Source organism: Candoia aspera, chromosome 8 (assembly GCF_035149785.1).
Source record: "Candoia aspera isolate rCanAsp1 chromosome 8, rCanAsp1.hap2, whole genome shotgun sequence".
Classification (NCBI taxonomy): domain Eukaryota; kingdom Metazoa; phylum Chordata; class Lepidosauria; order Squamata; family Boidae; genus Candoia; species Candoia aspera.
The window spans coordinates 75305391-75324608 of NC_086160.1; the positions used below are offsets into that span (position 1 = coordinate 75305391).

The 19218-nt window shown below is 46.0% G+C and overlaps 1 protein-coding gene across 1 annotated transcript in view; it reads right to left on the reverse strand.

Moving 5' to 3' along the window:
* Positions 1–18969, reverse strand: part of ALMS1 (ALMS1 centrosome and basal body associated protein) — a 59136-nt gene extending 40167 nt beyond the window's left edge. The window contains exons 1-4 of the mRNA XM_063310753.1: positions 18845–18969; positions 10792–10926; positions 9974–10169; positions 1252–1372 (exon numbers count right to left, since the gene is read on the reverse strand). Coding sequence (XP_063166823.1) covers positions 1252–1372; positions 9974–10169; positions 10792–10926; positions 18845–18880 — 488 coding nt within the window. The 5' untranslated portion in view covers positions 18881–18969. The remainder of the gene's footprint in view (positions 1–1251; positions 1373–9973; positions 10170–10791; positions 10927–18844) is intronic.
* Positions 18970–19218: the final 249 nt, after the last annotated feature.

Consider the following 19218-nt stretch of genomic DNA (forward strand, 5'->3'; position numbering starts at 1 on the left):
GCAGATTTTCCATGCTAGTGAAGGATATCACCAGGAAAACCAGCCTGGCATGGAATTTCTCTCTGCAATGAGTTGATTTCATAAGAAAAGACAGGATAGGTGTTCCAGACAAGTATGGTAAATTTTCATATAAAAAGCTGTCCACAATACTCCAAGGCAATAAGAAGTGAGGTTGGGGGAAGGAATGGAGGGAAGTTTCAGAGAAAAGTGTCAATTCTTGATATACTAAACCAGGGTTTCTCAACCAGGGTTCGGTGGAACCCTAGCATTCCACGAGAGGTCACTAAGGGTTTCCCTGGGAGATCATGATTTATTTAAAAAATTATTTCAAATTCAGGCAACTTCCATTAAAGAGGTACGTTTCATTCTTTATTTTCAGTTTAAGAACACTGTGAATCCATATAGACAGGCCTACCCATGAAACGAAGTTAATAATTTTGCAATTTCCGGCCTATATTTGAGCCTGGATGTGCAGGGGTTCCCCCAGGCCTGAAAAATATTTCAAGGGTTCTTCCAAGGTTGAAAGGTTGAAAAAGCTGTACTAAACACACAATCAATATTCCGTAAGTACACTGGCCTGCTTCTTGGCAGAGAGGACCTCCCTCAGCTAGCAAGCGTTCCTCGCTTTCATGCAACTTTGGCCTGTAAGACAGAATAGTGACTTCCTCCAGGGAAGAAAAAGATCAGAGACTGCCTTGACTTCCTGCGAAAGTCCACCCTTCAGATAATCCACGTGAAAAAAAGAAAAACCATTCCTCTTTCAGCAAGAATCGTTTTTCCCTCTTTCTACTGGGCCTTTACAGGAAGTAGTAGCATGTTTCTACTAGGATGCTGCTGGCATTCTTTCTTCTGTGCCTGGCTTTTCCAGAAAGCACGCACAGCACTTCTGAAGCCAAGGTCAAGTCCTCCTCCAAATAACGTGTTTGCAGAAGAACTCCAAAAACCATAAACAACACCTTTCTGCTGCCGCTGCCGCCATGGCAAGCAAAAGCGACTGTGGAGAGAAACTACGCCTTTTCGCTTTCCGTGTGGCTTTTACTCCATGGGGCAAATGGCGCAAAGCACTTAAGTCTGCGGCAGAGGCTGCCCTAGCTGGTCGCAGGCCTGGACCATCTAGCTAGCGAGCTAAACGTTGTGGATTTTTGGACCTGATCTGGAAAGGGTTTAAATCGATGATTAGACCAAACAGAAAGTAACTGCCTTAAACGAAGGGGCTAACAGAGTTTAAACAGGTGGAAGGTTTAGCCTTACCTCAGTGGAGCGAAATCCAGTTCTGTTTGCTGAAAGAGGGTCTCGTTGAAGAAAGTCTGGCCTTGTGTCGCGTACGTCGCCAGCAGCGGGAGGTTGGGCGAAAGCTGACTGTCCTGAATCTCTGTAAAGGTTATGATTTCCATGATGGCAAGGTGAAAAGTCCCAGCTTGCTAATCAATACAGCTGGCTAATGCAGGGCCCTGCCCAGCAGCACGGGCTTTAAAAACCAGCTCTGGTCAAAAGCCCAGCAACACTGAACAATGAAATAAAGAATAAAACCAGGCTATGCTGATGGCAAAAAGGAGAATAAAAGCCTTTGTATAAAAAGAATGCAATTCATTAAGCGTAAGAAGTTCAAAGCCTAGCAGGGGAATAACACACTCCTCGTTTTAAAGGACAGCCTCAAATATTCAAGAACGTTTACAGAATAGTACTGAGGGCACCACATCACCCTTCTTCTCAACCGAAGGCCGTGTTATTTTAGTAGGAAGCCTGATCTGTTCTGAATACCTAATAATGGAATCTATCTGAACAGCTGATAGGAAAACAGCAGGTTCCTTAAACCAATTGTTCAGCCTAATAGCAAAAAATAACAAAGGGTATCAACCTCCGAAGAGAAGGATTAGTTCACCTAAGCAGGATAGTTAGATTCCCACCGAGGATCTAATACAGTGTTTCTCAACCTTGGCCACTTCAAGACGTGCGGACTTCAACTCCCAGAATTCCCCAGCCAGCTTTGCTGGCTGGGGAGTTCTGGGAGTTGAAGTCCGCACGTCTTGAAGTGGCCAAGGTTGAGAAACACTGATCTGAGAACTTCTCGCTACAGTAAAATACTTAAATAAATGTATTCTTAACCAGACTTTTAAACCAAGAAGAGGTTGTTTCATTTGCTAAAGAGATCATCAAAGGCCAATGCAAAAGGCAGCTCTGAACAAGCCACTCGTCGACCCGTAGCCTGTACAGTAATTGGCTGACGGAATAATTCGTTGAAACTGTCCTGCCGACAATTGTCTTCCTTGCATCGCAACCCAGCAGCGTAAGCCGAATTCAGACGTTATGCCTGCTTAGCTGTCGTGCTGGGGCGCAGTAACTGGGGAATTGTTTCTGCTAACTCTGCATAACGTTTTTAAAAAAGGGGGAGATTCACTCCCGCCTCAGAATTCTTCCATGGGCATATGAAGAGGCAGCCGAAATGCAGACAGAACGGAAGGGGGAAAAATTGCAAGCCCAAGAGAGCCTTCATTCATAACACTCTCTATGTAAGCTGGATAGTCTTTTGCTGTTGCTTTCACTGTAAGGAAAGAACGGGAAGAGCTGACAAGCCTCAGGACATTTGTCCAGCAGCATCTCCCTCTTTCTCTCCAGCCAGGAATGCGCTAACATCTTGTGCCACTTCCATTACTTTCCACAGCAGTTTTATTCTCATGTTCGGTACGTACCCCATCTCGGACAGACTGTGCTTAATATTTGACAGAATGCACCACTCTTACAGCCAGACAGTCTGCTAACAACATCGACAAAGATAAATTCTTCACCTTCCTCTGTATGTGTTTGTGCAACAGTGTTTTAATCAAACCTCCTATCTAAAAAATACATACTCAGAGCACTGATTTATACAAAGATGGAACAGGGAGCCTCCTGTAAGGGCAAGTAATTCTGTTGTTCTCTGAATCAGGGGTGACTGGGTAATGGATCTAATGCAGAAAACACTCTCTCTCTCTCTCTCTCTCTCTCTCTCTCTCTCTCACACACACACACACACACACACACACACTGAATATAACACAAATCAGTTCAGAAGCATCCACCACACCGGGCTCAAAAGCACAGAATTATGCACCTCAGCCAGAATTTAGACTTGTGTGACTGTCAATGATTGAAAGGACAAAGCATATCCCGCTATACGTAACCCTCTATTTTTCAAGAAACTTGAAGTTTTCCTTATTTCTACCTCGCACGTATTTTCTGATGCTTTAATGTTCAGAATAGATCCAGTAAGCCTAATTCAGGATGTCACTTTATTTTTCAGACTTCTGCATGCAGGAAAAACCGCAGTCAAACTCAACAACAGAATAAGTGATTTCACAACGGAGAAGGCACACTCTGGCAAAATGAGTGTGCTGCTTATGAAACAAAGAGATGCCACACAAGTGGTATTTGTGTTCTCTTACTATCTGAAGACAAATCTGCATGCTCACTTTTCAGTACAGTACACAAATATAACAGACCTAACGAGAGTCAGATAAAATTGCTTTGAAAGCCAGAGTCCTTATTTAAACTTAAATCACAGAATTCACCAGTCTTGACTCCCAAACTTTCAGGGTTTGAAAAGTTTATATATAGGGTGAAAGTTAAAAAAAAAAAAAAAAGCACATTTATTTAACAAACTTATATAGCTGCCCATCTACTGGAAAGAACTCTGGACATGGACAAAATAAAAAAAGATATACTAAAAAGACAATTTAAACCAATGAACAATGTTGAGGCCCCAATAAAACTCACAATTATCCACCACCCACCCCATGCCAGCTCCATCAACATCCTAGTCCGTGTCTGGGGGAAGGAACATTCATGGAAGCAGCTGACATTTTCAGAAACGCTGAACAAAAACTCCCAATTCGATAGACAGCTTTGCAAACTCGCCACAACTCATCCCTGGATGCTGATTCCTGGAATGTACACTATTTCCTCAGTCCATTCCCTGATTTCCCATCCTCTACAACTTTGTCTAAGTAATTAAAAAGTTTGAAAATATCTAGCACAAAAGTGGAATTATGCAATTGGCTTAATTTCTGTGATGTGACCTGGTTACACGTAAGGCATTACTCGACACCATTAGCACCCAAAAATGACCCCTACAACAAAGCATACCCACGCACCCACCCTTGCTCTCTATTGCAATATGTCAAAGTTCACTTTTGTGGACCAGTTAGGGAGACGCCCATTAAAGCCAGTCAGTCAAAGGTCAATGTATATAAATGCATGTGAAATGAACACTGGCCTGATTTGCCAAGCAACAGTCTAAATACAGATTCTGGAGTTTGTAAAATCAGGGTGTACTATATTTAAATGAAGAAAATGGGATTTAATCAGAAAGGACTTATATGCAGCAGGACGCTGCCCTCAACTCTGGTGCTCCAAAGAAATCCTTGCGTTTGTGGATTATTTATTTCTAAGGCTGGGTCACTTGTGCTGCCTCCACTTGGCAGGTCTCTGAAGAAGAAAATCCTAAGTCTGCCTTTGCCTGGCTCCTGTCAGTTATTCCCCCAGTTTTAGGTACTGTCAGGCAGCTATTAGTAATGGGATAAATTGCGGTGCTGCACAGAAGCACAATACAATTCTTAGTTACATGAAAGAACGACAGTGCCGGTTGCGTTAATGAATTCTATCTGCCCCTCCAGGACCTGATGCTGAAACAGCCAAAGCCATCAACTTGCAAGCCACAGGAAGTCACAAGGTGCTGTTTTTCACAGGGAGCCCTGCTAGGAACAGGTTTCAAATGTGAATTAGGTGACCAGCCGATCATCTCAAACCTCTGCTCTTACACTGAAATCACCCAAGTCTCTTATGGTGAGTGGCAATTCCTACGACAGTGACAGCTAACTCCCTCAAAACCCGGTCTGGAATTCTCAGTGGCCTGGACAAAAGAGCCAAGCTTCATTGGAGCTGACTGAGGAGGCAGCAGCAACAAGTCTTCTTTGTATTAAAAACGAGGGCAAGTACCTCAAGGATGAGCACAGGAATTACGCCATGGTCTTCGGTAAAGCACAGTCCACGCTCCACAAACTATTGTGCTGGGAGAGGAAAACGTGGCTCCCCACATTTTAAAGTTGCCAGGTTTGAAAAACACTGGGCTGGACAATACACAAGACGCGTACATCGCCTGGGCTTACTAGAGAAAAGGTGAGGCGTTGGCGGAATAAGTTGTACTTATGTGCACACGTTGGGCACATCGTCAGGAAAGGCCGATCGCTCGAAAAGGACATCGTGTCAGGTAGTCGAGGGCCGGCGGAAAAGAGGGAGGCCTTCAGTGCGATGGATTGACACAATTACCGCAACAAAGGATGCAAACACTGGAACAGCCAGGCGCATGGCGCAAGTCCGAACAGCATTTCGTTCTGTTATACATGGGGTCGCCATGAGTCGTGGACGACTCGACGGCAACTAACAACAACAACAACAACAAGTGCAAGTGGTCCCTCGGCTGTACATGTCCTGTTCCCAATTGCCCTAATCACAAAACAGGTGGAAGAAAATCAGGTCTGTTGCTACGGCGGGAAACCGATGCTTCCACAATCACCACAAGGCAGTGCTGCTCCCGTCCCCATTCAAAGCCACTGAAAGGCAGAACCAGCCATTATTGCATCCCAGTGCTAAGAACAATGCTTTAGATATTCATTTATCAAATTTATGAGGCCGCCTGCTCCATGATGACTCTGGGTGGCACACAACGCTCAAAATCAGCGTGCAAATGGCATTGCAAAGAGGAAAGGACGACACTCAGACAGAGTAATAAAACACGCAACCTAACATATCTATTCCCCTAAACGGCCTGTCATGGACCCTAGCCCATGCCCTGGGGGAAAACCATATTTTAAGGACTGATTGAAGAAGGGCAGAGCAGGGGCCATGGGAATCTCTGGGGGAATGCTGTTCCAGAGGGCAGGTGCTGTGACAGAGAAAACCAGCTTCCTGGGTCCCATCAGATGACACTGTTTGGTCATACACGATGGGTAGAAACTACCAGAAACAGACAGACCCTTAGATAGCCAGGCTGGAAGCGTACTGGCAACCAGGGCAGCTCACAAAGGAGAGATGTTACATGAGCATGCCGTGGACCAGCTGCAACTTCTGAGTGGTCTTCAAGGGAAGCCCCACATAGAGCACATTGTCCTAGCCCACGCACTACGTGACTGAGGCGGGAGTGGCCATCCAAACCTTAAGCGATTGCAACAGGAAATCCAGTTGTGACTGGGTGCTGAAGCTGAACTGAGGCAGAAGCTGCCACGCAAAGTTAGAATATGAAGCATCAGGCCGTAGGAGGTATATCATCTTCAGTATCTTTTTTAAAAAATTCTAAAATGTCTGGGTATTATAGAATCCAAATTTAACTCCCTTAGTCATGCTTTAAGAGTTTGCATATGTTAGCTTACAACCATTCTGGTTCTGGAGCACTATTCTGTCTATTTTAATTTTTCAGCTACCCAACCTAATCTTTGTGGGCACATACTACTGAATAAAAAATAAGCCCAGGATCCAAAATGCCAAGCAAGACCTCTCCTACGCCCACAGGACTTCTCAACTCCTCCTTGTCTCCTGGAAGTAGTTTAAGCATTTGTCAAATTCCTGATGGTCAGATGTTGTCCAAGCTTGCATTTCTTGAAGCATAAAGGGCTACATTTCAAAGGAAATCTGAGTCAGCCACTGGCAGTCCAACTACGTCCTTGTAAAAGAGCGGTCCATGTGTGCCTAATCTCTTTGCTGACTGGCCACTGAAGCCACCCTCAGTCCACTGTCCAATGACCACCTTGGACCCCTTCTGGACCGCTAGCACTCCTGGGCCCTCTTCAGCCAATGCCCTGCTACTCCATCAGCACGGTTCCTGCTCCTGCACACTGGCCCCAACTCTTCCTTCAAATGCCGTCACCTTCAGCTTCTCCGCTCTGTCGTTTCTCTGGCACAATGCAATTATTTCATCTCTGATCAGGTAGCTTCCTTGCTAGATTACAGCACTGCTCTGAATGTATCTTGACTCTGCAAAGCACCTGATAAAGCACCCCGTGACATTCTGATTAAAACACTAATTAAGTTTGGGCTGGATGACACACCCATCATGTGCGTCCACAGCCAGCTTACAAACCACCCTCAAAGAATGCTCGTCAGTGACAGTGGGTTGGGGTTTGGGACCGAGCAGCTACTTTTCACAGTGACCCTGTCAACACCCGAGTTAACCAGGTCAGCCATTAGCACTACCCTCTCCTTTGCTAGTGGAGATGTTCAGGCTGGCACTTCCATGAATTCTGCCCTCCTGAAGTCCAGCGACATGTACAGGGAAACAGCAGTCCAGAAATTATTTGACCTTGTTGGCTGAGTAGTGAAAAAACAGACTGCAGTTATTAGGTCAATTTCAAGAAGCGTCTTTACAGGGCAACAGGAAACCTCCTATCTTGTCCCAAGATCCAGTGAAGCATCATTTGCTTGTTCAGACTCCATTTTAAGAAAAGTCAGCCATATTTCATGTATCTTCAACCTCCTGTGTCCAAAAACCAGTCTGTCATATCCGCAGAGAACATGTCGGTGGATTGTGTCCGTCTGCCTGCCTTTCCTGTTGAAATGCTGATCAATTTGCTACTAGGCAGAACTGCAGTGACCCAGTGCAGGTGCCCGGCCCCACTGACTACTCAGTCCATCTCTAAGCCCCTCATCAAGGGGGCTTCTCCAACAGGCTTTTTAAAAGCCGGGCCTCCTGATCTCTCGCAAGATGTTACTTTAAAACCTGGGAGACTGGAAACGTTCTTTACGGTATAGCACTTTCTCAAAAAACAGGAGGTTCTTTTGTCCTGCTAAGCTTTCTGAGCAAAGAAAAGCCCACTGGTTTCCAGGCCAGCTTCTTCCACTATCAGTGGAGCCTGACACTTAAGCATGTCATGCCACCAACAAATGTGATAAGCAACCCAAGATACTTGCACCATCCCCATCGTTTACAAACTTGGGGAAGAGGCACGCTGCTTGAGACCTTTCTCCTGCTCGGTTAAATGCCCTTCATAAGCACCCTTCAAGCATGGCTCTCCCAACGGCTGACATCTAACCCACATGCTTAGCTGGAATCGTGTTGCATTATGGCCACAGTCCGCTCATGAACTGTCCAATTAGTAACTCTGTTTTTAAAAAGTAATTCAGATTGGCCGGGCGTGACTCATTTTAATAAACACAAGCTGGCTTCTATTAATCAATACACTGTTTTCCAGAAGTATCCAACCAGCTGCTCAGCAATTTCTTCCAGGTTTCCTCGCCCAAACAGGACTAGCGTTAACCTGGCCAGTCTGTCATAACGCATCTCTAGTTCTAATTTACAGTTGTGGCCGGAGGTTGCCATCTATAGTGATTCCAAGCAGAATGTAGGTCTTCCTGTGTTTTCCTGCACATTAAATTTACACCTTCTTTGATATAAAGAGAAATAATTCCTCTAGTACGCCCTTTTGACTTCTTCTTGCCATAAAGTACCCAGGAAATGTCCATACACCCCACTGATCTCTCCCCTCCACCAGGTTTCTGATCTACCCACTATGCTTACGCTTTTGTTTGCAAACCAGCGTTCTAATCCCCTGACGTTTGCTCAGAGACTTCTAGCGCTAGCCTGGAACTATTTACACAGCTCACTCTTCTCCAGATGTTAATGGTGTGAACCTTTTTCACTGTCTTTTTATCTCTTCGTTGTCACGTCTGTTCATTAACCCATTTCCAGCATGGACCTTATTGCTAGCAGCATTTTCTAGAATACCTACACCTTTTTTAACCAGATGCTGCTTAGCCCCTGTTGGCTTTCCCTCGTGGGAAATGAAATTGTGGCATTTTTTTCATACACTTCTTCCACATCCCGTAACGTAAGTTATTGGCCCAGGACATTGGAACAGGTTTAAAGTATAGGTACCCACTGACCATTTCCTGATAAATTTTTCATATTTTTACTCTCCTGTTAGGTTAAGCCCAGCTCTCCTTTAATGGAGAAGCCAAAACAGGAACTGAGTAGTATCGCCTGAAGGCAGGTGAAGACCAAGGATACCCCACAACAATCTTCTGCCGTCACTTTAGGATTGACTCAAAGATATTACAGCGTTGTCTGTTTTTCAGAGATGAGCTGATACGTTTCCGGCTCTGATCTGGTATAATGGAAACCCCAGAAAAACCGGCTTTTCCCACTGAATCACAGCACTCCTGCAACTCTTGCGGACAGTCCCTTTTCTCTCTTTTCACCTCTCACTACCTCCCGGCTCCTGAGAACTCAAGCCAGCCATTAGAGTCCTGTTGGACTGCAGCGGCACGTAAGCCCCAGTAACGGCAGTAGAAATCAAGCCGAGCTACTCTCCCCTTCCCCACAGAGGTTCAGCACCATCTTCCTCGGCTTCTTTCCTCCTATAAGTGCTACTATATCTTCCCCTCTACATCTGGCTGCTGTAGCAGCTGGCTGCCGGAATCACAGCTACCGGGAGAAGTGCCTGCTCACACCCTGTCAACATTGCATCATTTCACCTTTACAGCTGAGAGGTGCTTTGGGAGGATTTCAGTCCTCATATTTGTATTTTTGACAATCAATCTTCCCTTGCTGAGTTCCCCATGACAACACCGACTCAGATTTCCTGGCACACTGCGCAGGCACACAAATACAGCTGTGAAAGAAATGGATGGTGGAAGGGGTGCTAGCAAATTATTTCTTTTTGAGTGGCTTGGGGGAATGATGCCTTTTGCAGACTCCTATTAGTCGACTGGAGGGAAAAAAGGGAAGCACCAATTGGTTCGTAATGTTCTCTGCGTTTAAGAGGAGGCGGACCTGAAAGCTACCGCAGGGGCTTTCAAACTGCCCTGCAGAAGACCGGGGCTGGAGGCGAAATACTGCTGGTACGGAATGGCCTCAAATCTGAAGCGGCTCTAACTGTGCTGTGCTTCCCTTCTGAGGTCTACAAACCAACTTCTGTAAAGAGTTTTTAAAAAGGACGGAACATACCCAGAAGAGGGGAGTGACTCATTCCAGATGCTTGATGCCTTCTAGAGTTTACGGTGGGAGTGACCAAGCCTTCCTCCATAGTCGGAAATTCTGTTCTGTTACAGCCCCCTTGGGTTTGGCCAACCCTCCATCCCACAGTCACTATGAGATTGCTGTTGTCTGTTTCTGCACTAGGAAGATACCATGCTTCCATCTCCTGAAGAAAGAAGAGCAAAAATACAGGCATATAGAAAAAAGATCAGTGCAAACAAAGCCTGCCCCGTTCTCCTACGGCACATTTTCAAAACTGAACGCACATACACGAAATCCCATTTTAGAAGGCCCGGATCCCTCTGGTCCACTTTCTAGGTGTACTCGCTGATCTTTGAAGTGGCAAGAAGAGGGTAGCAGGGCTCCTGGAGAGCTAGCAGATTACTGAAAAGAACTGCGGGGGTGTCTGGTGTGTAATATAGCAAGGGCTTACCCATCTGGCAGAGCTGGGCAGGCTGGGCACAGTTCGGCACGGACATACTGTACTTCTCGGCAAACCAACATTTGCAAGAGACTCCTAAGCTATTGTGGGGGGGGCAGGGGGCAAAATCAGGAATTGACAGGGGAAGGGGAAAAGGAAAAGGAGCTTCTGGAATCCACCTCCCTCTCCTGCTCCTGCCTCATTGTTAACAGGCCTGAAGGAAACCTATATAAGAGTTCCACACAAATGCAGGCGTCTCTTCTACCCGGCAAGTGGCTAAACGACGGCTTTTCTAAAGTTTTGTGTTGCTACGTGAGTATTTCAACCGGATGCCAGGAAAAGAAGGAACGGACGGTATTCCCCTTACCCGATTCATAAGAGACCTACGCCTAATGGCTTCTCCCAAGGAAACGCCGCTGGTGATGGAAATTTGGGTCCCGCTGCTGCTCTGGCTCAGTAGCTCTTCCTTCAGTCCAGGATGCGGCGGTGTGGTTGCAATCGGCTGAAACAAACACAACTGCTTAAAATCAGTAATACAGGGAGGGAAGCTTTAAGGTGTTCCAGGCTATTTTAAGGCAGTTCAGATGGTGAGGTGAGCAGCAAACATTACCCTCAAACGAAAAGCACAGCCCAATAACTGAAAGGAAGCGGGAGCAAACATCGACCACCGCTTGCCTCTGAGAACTGAAGCCGCCGTCCCTCCCCATAAGGATGCAGGCAGGAAAACACAGGAACTCTGTTTCATTTACAACCGCCATGCTAGTGAACCCTTGCTCTTTATACATCCAGTCTCCCTAAAAGGATACCAGATCCAGCATTTATGAATAAAGCCTAATATTTCCGTTGTTAAGCAAAAGAAACCAGGTGGTTTTTGTATAAGACAGCCACCTGCAGCAGCCACACTGCTGTGTTACAACGCACAAAGCAAATACGTAACAGTTCACCTATCATAAGGTTAGGAAACCGTCATTCTGCCGAAGTAGGGACTTCACACTACTCCAAATAGCCCCAAAGCAACCAGAACACAGCCAGTGCTACCTAGCTATCTAGTTGTCAGAAGAGTAAGGTAAAGGTAAAGGTTTCCCTTGGCATGAAGTCCAGTCGTGTCCAACTCTAGGGGGCGGTGCTCATCTCCATTTCAAAGTCGAAGAGCCGGCATTTGTCCGAAGACACTTCCATGGTCATGACTGAACGGAACGCTGTTACCTGCCCACCGAAGCAGTACCTATTAATCTACTCACATTGGCATGTTTTCGAAGAGTAACTAATCATAAATAAAAATGGAGTGTGCTCCATATCACATAGAATTCAATTTCCTATTTTTGAAAATAAATACAGGTGATGACTCTGGATAGCAGGAAGAAGTACAAGAGGAACTTTTAGCAGACTGTGGAGGAGCCTAAGGGCTGAAATTCCACTTGCTGAAATTCCAACTGTAAGATACAGGAGCCTAAGGGCTACACACTGACTGTCAGAAAATGGTTTTCCACATGTTATTTACCAAATGTGAAATATGCTCTGTTTCTCAACTGTGACACAAAAATGCTCAGCATAAACATGTATTTTTTATCCATTCAATCATGTCCGATTCTCAGAGACTGCCTGGACAAGTCCCTGCAGTTTTCTTCGCAAGGTTTTCAGAAGTATTGCCTCCTTCCTGGGGCTGAGAGAGAGTGGCTGTCCCACGGTCCCCCAGCTGGCTTCGTGCCTCAGGCGGGACTAGAACTCACGGTCTCCCAGTGTCTGGCCTGGTGCCTTGACCACTACATCAAACTGGCTCTCTCATACACACTTCAAAATATACTTTATGCATATGGAAATCTTAAGGTTCCAAATGAAGTAAGGTTCATACGTACAAAGGATGAACAATTACAGTAACAAGCCCTGTGCCAGAAAGCTCCCCACCCCCTTCTCTCTCCCTCTCTCCATTTCTCCAATATGCTTTCAAATGAATTGATTTTCAGGAAAGAGACCAAGATAAAAGCAAGCCCAGCTTCTTCTCACCAGAAGCCACAAGTTAGCAGCTACCTCCAGGCAAAAACAGAGACTTCAGCTGTGCCCCACTTACACGAGAATCCCCCTCAAAGGTGCACATGTTCTGAAAGAGCAGGCTCCACGCCTCGTGCTGTCAAACCAGTGAAACAGAGCAACCACTAAAAGCAAAAATAAAAAATCATACTTTGGTCCTTGCAAGAGCTCTTAGATGTTGTGCGACTTCCACCAGGGCGACAAGGTGGAAGATGACAAACCCAGAAGAAATGGGGACGGCTAGAAAGAGTGGGGGAAGAGGCAACCTGTATTCGGAAGCGGAGCTCAGCCAGTATCAAACGGTTCTCCAGCAGGAACCAGGCCTTCAATCTCTGCCTTCTTCAGTTCTCTGCTCCGCTGCCTTTCCATCTTTTCATGACAATTCAGCATGTCCTTTGGAAAACAGGAGCCATGGGGGCAGGAGGAGATGTGTTCTGAAGCCACGCTGCACATGGAGACTAACCTTGGAGCCTACCACAGCGGCCCTCACCAGGAGGATGCATGAGGTATGGATGCAGGAACAGCCGGACTCTCCAGGGATGGAGAGCGGCAACACAGGCACCTTCCTCTTCTTTTGTCACTCCAGTCGTGAAGACCGAGGCCTTTTGTGAGATGCAGTCTGCCTCGCCTTGACACCTTTCACAAATTATCAGGCCGCGTTATACCCGACACAAGCAGACAGGAAACTCCCATGCTTAGCTGAACACACAAAGTGTCACCTTGTATTGGGGAGACATGCAGACAAGCTTTTCCCCCATCTCCCCCATCTCCAGGGAGAAAATGCTTACAAAATATTGGACTCCTGCATCAAATCTGTAGGGTTACAGGCTATATTGATTTCATCCATTTTCAAGACAAAGGCTGTATGAAGCCTAAACGATTATTAGTTTGCAGAGCCTGAGGAATCTGGCCCCAGGAATAAAAGCAAAACGGAAAAGCTCACTCCTTCGAAGACAGCTCGTTCACTAGAACCTGAGACTACCACATCAGCCAGTGGAAGACCTCAACAGCAGCAGCACATGAAAGAACAACGCAGAAGAACTGTAAGTGCCCCAAAATGTGCCATTTGGTGCAGGGTGTAATATTTTACGCATTAGCCAATTATAAGCCAAACTTTAAAAAAACAAAAAGCAGCAGCAGCCATGGTGTGCTTCGTTACTATCTGTTGAGTAAGCCATGTTCTGCTGGTTCAACTAGTATGCAACCCCCCGTCCTCCTCCCCTCCCCTCATGATGGTGTAACATAATGTGTGAACCAGCAAAGTGTCAACAGCAGTAGACAGGTGTAGTTCAACGCCTTTACTAGGAGTTCACTGTAATAACAGAAAACCTTGCCACTGGCAAGAGGACACAGGCAAGAGTTCGCAAACATAGTAAACCAACTGCCATTTCATTCATGGTCCCTTGAACTGAGTCTGTCTGTCACATTTCTTTCTTCTACTTTCCTCATTTCCCGGAGGTGTTGTTTTTGTAACTGTGGCGCCATTCTTTCTCCAAGGTCGTCTGCGTGGCTCTCTACAGCTTCTGACTCTATCCTTTTTCTGCAGGATGAAACCACTGAGTGACTAGAAATGTACGCCAAAGATGGAACCAACCGGAGAGGGTGACATCACTGGGAGAGTCAGTGGAGGCTACAGCACTCTCTGCTGCTCAAGGCACCAAAGGCCACATCTGTGGAGGCAAATCTGCCTATGTTATCATGCCTCATGAATATAGACAGTTCCACCCAGGCCATTGCCCCACTACCCATACCTGTTACTGAGGTTCCCACTGTTTGTTGATGCAGCCACCCCACAAAGCTGGATATGCATTCCCTAACCCACCTGCCGATGTTGGATCATGTACTGTAATTCATCTTCTCGGCTCTGCTGTTTTAAAAGAGGCAAGCAGGCCCTCCGCCCTTACAGAGTATATCTGAAGCATATTCTTGGCACCCTACGCACATCAAGGTCGTGCCATGTTCAGGAGAGTCCGGGCAAGAGGCTGGGGAGTACACTCTCATGAACCTGGTGGAATTTGGAATTGAACTTGGGCATCAAGCAGAGACCTGGTCTTGGTCTTGACAGAACGGCATAGATTCCTGATCACAGAAGGAGCCCCTCATTACTCAACTCTCCTAGCTGAGGTTAGGACTACCAGAAAGGATGATAAGGAGGAAATGTCTGATGGGTTCAAAGGGAGCAGATGCTAGAACACCACCCACTAATACAGGTCTCATGAAGACTTTAGCCTCATTTTCAAAGCTGCCTTTTCTTTGACTTCTGCCTGTTGGATCCATAGTGCCTCTCCTCTACCACTTGGAACAATTGATTTAGAAATCAAAGCTGCTACTGGTTCATTGATGCTAGGCCTAGGCAGCTATTCCACAATCTTCTTCATGGGAGATAATAGCTTCACCACTGTGTAAGATGCCCTGAATTTGGCTGGTTCTGAAGACTGTCTCTATGAAGAAGCCCAGAAATGATAATCTAATGTCCACCCTGGAACCTGAAAGGAAATTCAGCTGGAACTCCCAATTCTGCATGGGTCGGTCAGACTCATTAGGGGTTTATCCTGTCTCAAGGATCCCAAATCATCACACTGAGCCTTGTTAGACCTATTCACATCTCCTGCTCCACCAGGGCTCACCCTCCTTTGTTGTCCATACTGCCAAAGCTCCTCTCTTCTCCCACCATCATGCTAGCAATGGAGGGAAGGAAGATTCAATGCATGTATCCTGCCCCTAACAGCGTTTGGTCATGCAGCTTCTTTCTTTGAGGCTACAGGGTACTATGCGAATTTAGGCAGCGCAGTTTGTAATCTGCGATTTGCAGTATAGCAAGTTATGTGAACCCAATGCCTTTGTTTCTCCCAACTACTCAAAGACATTAAAGTTCTCCTTTTTTTCCCCATCACATTCAGCTGGTAAAGTTACTATGAAACAGAAGGAATATGGCCACATTCTTTTATTTTACCACAAGAGTAGGCTCCATATAAGAATTCTTCCCCAAGTCTACATCCTTCCAATTACTTTTGGGAAGTACTAAACTATCAGCAAGGTGGGGTTTTTTTTAAGTCAAATGGGAACTAAACAAAACTACTTTGCAATCTCACCCAGACAAGTAAGTAATAAAACAGAGGCAGGAATCAGCAGTTCCCAGGCATAACAGAACCCTTGTATCAGCCCAGATCAGATGCCTTCCAAGTCCATCAAGAGAAGAGCCAAGTATCAATTGACTCAGAAAGGTGGGAAGAAAAAGTTTAGAATTTAAACTCTGGAGCACAGACCTGATTCCTGTGTATTACAATGGACAAACCTTCATTTCTGTCTGCAATAAAGAAACCAATCTTGCCAAATCATATCCGTGAGCCTTCTGCTGAGTAAGCGGATTTCTCAATAAAGGTGTAAATTTCTAGAGTGCCAAAATTTGCAGCCATGCCTATGTGAAGTCTGGCACAAACCATAAAGCAACTGCAAGAGATCAAATTTAAAGAATATTAATTGGCTCACAGTTGGAAAGTAACCACAAGACCTTACATTCATTAGAGCCTGGATTTTTACACCTAAAGATTGGCAATGTGTGATAAACACATCTAAATGCTTAATAAAAATCAAAAGCTACTGTGAATATTGACAGCTGAAGATAACAGTCTATACCCCAAACATAAGCATGTCTAATTACAAGTCCATTTTTCAGTGGGACTTGCATCTGAAATGTGTATAAGCCAGGGTGCCATTATGAACAATGCTTTCAATAAGCACAAAGCAGGGCAAAGGGTGGTGGGGCAGAGATTGTCCCTTTTATCACATAAATTTGAAAACAGCTGCACTTGAACAAATCCATAACATCTGTCTCATTACCACACAACACAGAAGGCAACTTCCTAGCTGCAAACAAGCAAGAGATCAGAACACAGAAGTTGATGGCAGCATCTCAGCTCAGGAAAGTCACTTTGGGTGGTACTTAGATCACAGCAGAACTTTCTGACACAAGTCCGCTAGTCTCCTGTAGAAGGTTTTCCCTCTCCAAGTCCTCCAGTGAGCACTGACAGAATAGATGTGGCAACTTTCACTATCCCCACTGTTCCGAAAGATCCTTTATTATCCAAACTGGATGGACTCATATAGACCCCATCTGTCCACAACGTCTCAGCATGACTTCATAGACATTTATTTACTTACTTACTTACTAAATGTATAGGCCACCCATCTCAGATACATGACTCTGGGTGGCTTACAATTAAAACGGAACAAAAAAGCAACAAAAATAACAGCCAAGAAGACTCACAACCACAACACCAGCTCACCCATGCTATCAGGGCCCCAGGCTCAATGGCAAAGCCAGGTTTTTAGTGCCTTGTGAAAGGCCAGCAGGGCTGGGGAAAAGTCTAATTTCTGGGGGGGATGATATTCCAAAGGGCGGGCGCCACGGCAGAAAAGGCTCTCTTCCTGGGCCACGACAGATGACACTTGGAGCATGCCTCTCCTGCCAGATCTAACAGGACAAGTAGACACCACTGGAGAGGGACAGTCACTTAAGTAACCCAGCCCCAAGCCATGCCTTGGCTAGACTAAATTTTTTCCTGCTTGATTGCACATTAAACTAAAGAACTCAGAAACTTAAGACACCCATCCTCCAGGGTTTAAACTCTAGGCTTCTTCCTCCCATCCTTCTGGATTAATAGATTTACATGCTACATCTCAAGCCTAAGAATAATTATATACTCATCCAGTAAAGTTGTTCATTCTCAATGTTACTGGACCTGACTATTCAGAATTTGCTTATTATATTTAATTCACTGTAAGGTCAAATTAAACATCACATCATTTTATTACTATCGCTAGCCCTGCAGAAAAATCACAGGTTAATTTGTTCAGTCAGAGCTGGAAGAGGTACCTGTTTTCCCCTCCCAGTTTCTCATTTTACAAAAAAGAAACAGCTCTGGTGATTTTTACTGAAGGTTGACATCAAAAGATATACAGCAAAATTATAAAACACTCTACCAAAGGCACTCAGCAGGTTGAGAATTTTATAAAGCTTCTAGGATATGTCATTCCCCATTTACAATCCTCCTATACTGTAGGGTTACAGTTAGGATTAACCCTAACCCTAACGTGCTTCCTACATTTTTTCCTCACCAAAAGCCTGCTAAGAAGAAAGACGCAGGGAGGGAGCAGTGCACAGCACTTCCTAATTTTTAGAAGCCTCTAATGGAAATGCTTCAAACATACTGTACATGAAGCTTCTTCAGTCCTGCATCCATTTACTATAATCCTCATCTTCTCAAGAATCTTCCCTTACCAAACTCTATCATGGGACAGTGTAAAATACTGCAGTTTAATACAGCCTGGGTGCTAAATTCTGACTGCACATAATGCAACTTTTCCACCTGTGGGATGTACACCATAGCACGAAGGTTAATTTTTGTGATGCACTCCCATTATATGGCCGTGTCATCTCTAAAGTTGCAAACAGGAAAATACATCTTAATTCCTTGTAAGATACAGTCAGGGTGTTCACACAAACTACTATCAATCTGCGTAAGCCATCAGGGAGAGAGGCTACTTCAGCATGCAGTCCCTAAAGCTTCTGAGGAGTTCAGGTGGAAGTTCGGCCCCTGGCTGCTAACAATATAAAACGTTAGGTGGCCATTTGTCCTTGGAAAGTTAGCAAACTTCTTCCACTTTGTGTAAAGACATCAGAAACTCTGCAAAAGGAAAGGAGAAATTCTAGAGGACAATGAAAAAATGTGTGAAGCCATTATCACCCAATCTGAAAGAGCAAGGTCAGTACAGTATATAGAATAAGACATTTCTTTAGACAAGGTAGCTTACACACACACACACAAACACACACACTTGAGATTTAAAAAGTTTAAATTCCCCACTTTGATCCCCCCCCACACACATACCTATGTGTGGGGATACACACACACACACACCACATTCTAGTCTTCCCAGGGCACTTTACAGCACAACCCACAGCCCCACAACCAGCAATAAACATTTTACAGGCCAGCAAGCCCAAGCTTTCCAGCTGTCTTTAGTCCAGAGACCAGCCTTCCCCAACCTGGCGTCCCCGGAGTGCTGGGTTACCTCAGCCAGGGTGGGAAGGGGCGAACGATGGGCTTTGAAGTCCAATATTCTGGACGCTTCAGGGAGATCTTCATCCTATTGTGGGGGTAGTTATTCCACAAAGGGGTGAGGAGACCCTGCCGTAACTGGGGGGGGGCTTCCAGGGAAGGGGGTCAAATGGGGGGGATTTAAACTTTTTACACCTCAAAGCAACTCTGCAAAGGGGGGAGAGTGCTTGTATGGGGTCTCAAAGCAAAGAGGAGCCCAAGCAGGAATGTGGGGAGGGGGCGGGAGACCAAAGACCCCCCCAGCCCCCCGGGAGCTCCCCCCCTACTCACAGGCACCTGGCTGCTCTCCTGCGGAGGCGCCTCCATGGCTGCGGGGAGCCAGAGGGGGAGGACGACCGGGTGGGGGGGCGGCAGGACGAGGGTGCCCCGAGCCCTGCGCGCCCCTCACGCGGCCGCCGGAGAGGAATCGATGTGCGCATGCGCCCCGCCCGACCCGCTCCCTGGTTGTTAGGGACTCGCTCTAAGGGGAAGGGGCGGGGCTTGGCGCGGCTCCTCCCTCCCTGTGGCGCTCGCGCTCTCCAGCCGTTGGGGAGGGGGAGGAGCCGAGGCGAGTCGACTCGGCCTCCACCCGTGCGACAGGCGAGGACCAATAGACTCAAGCCAGTTGCTCCCGCCTTCGGTTTTCATTGGGCAAACGCTTCGAG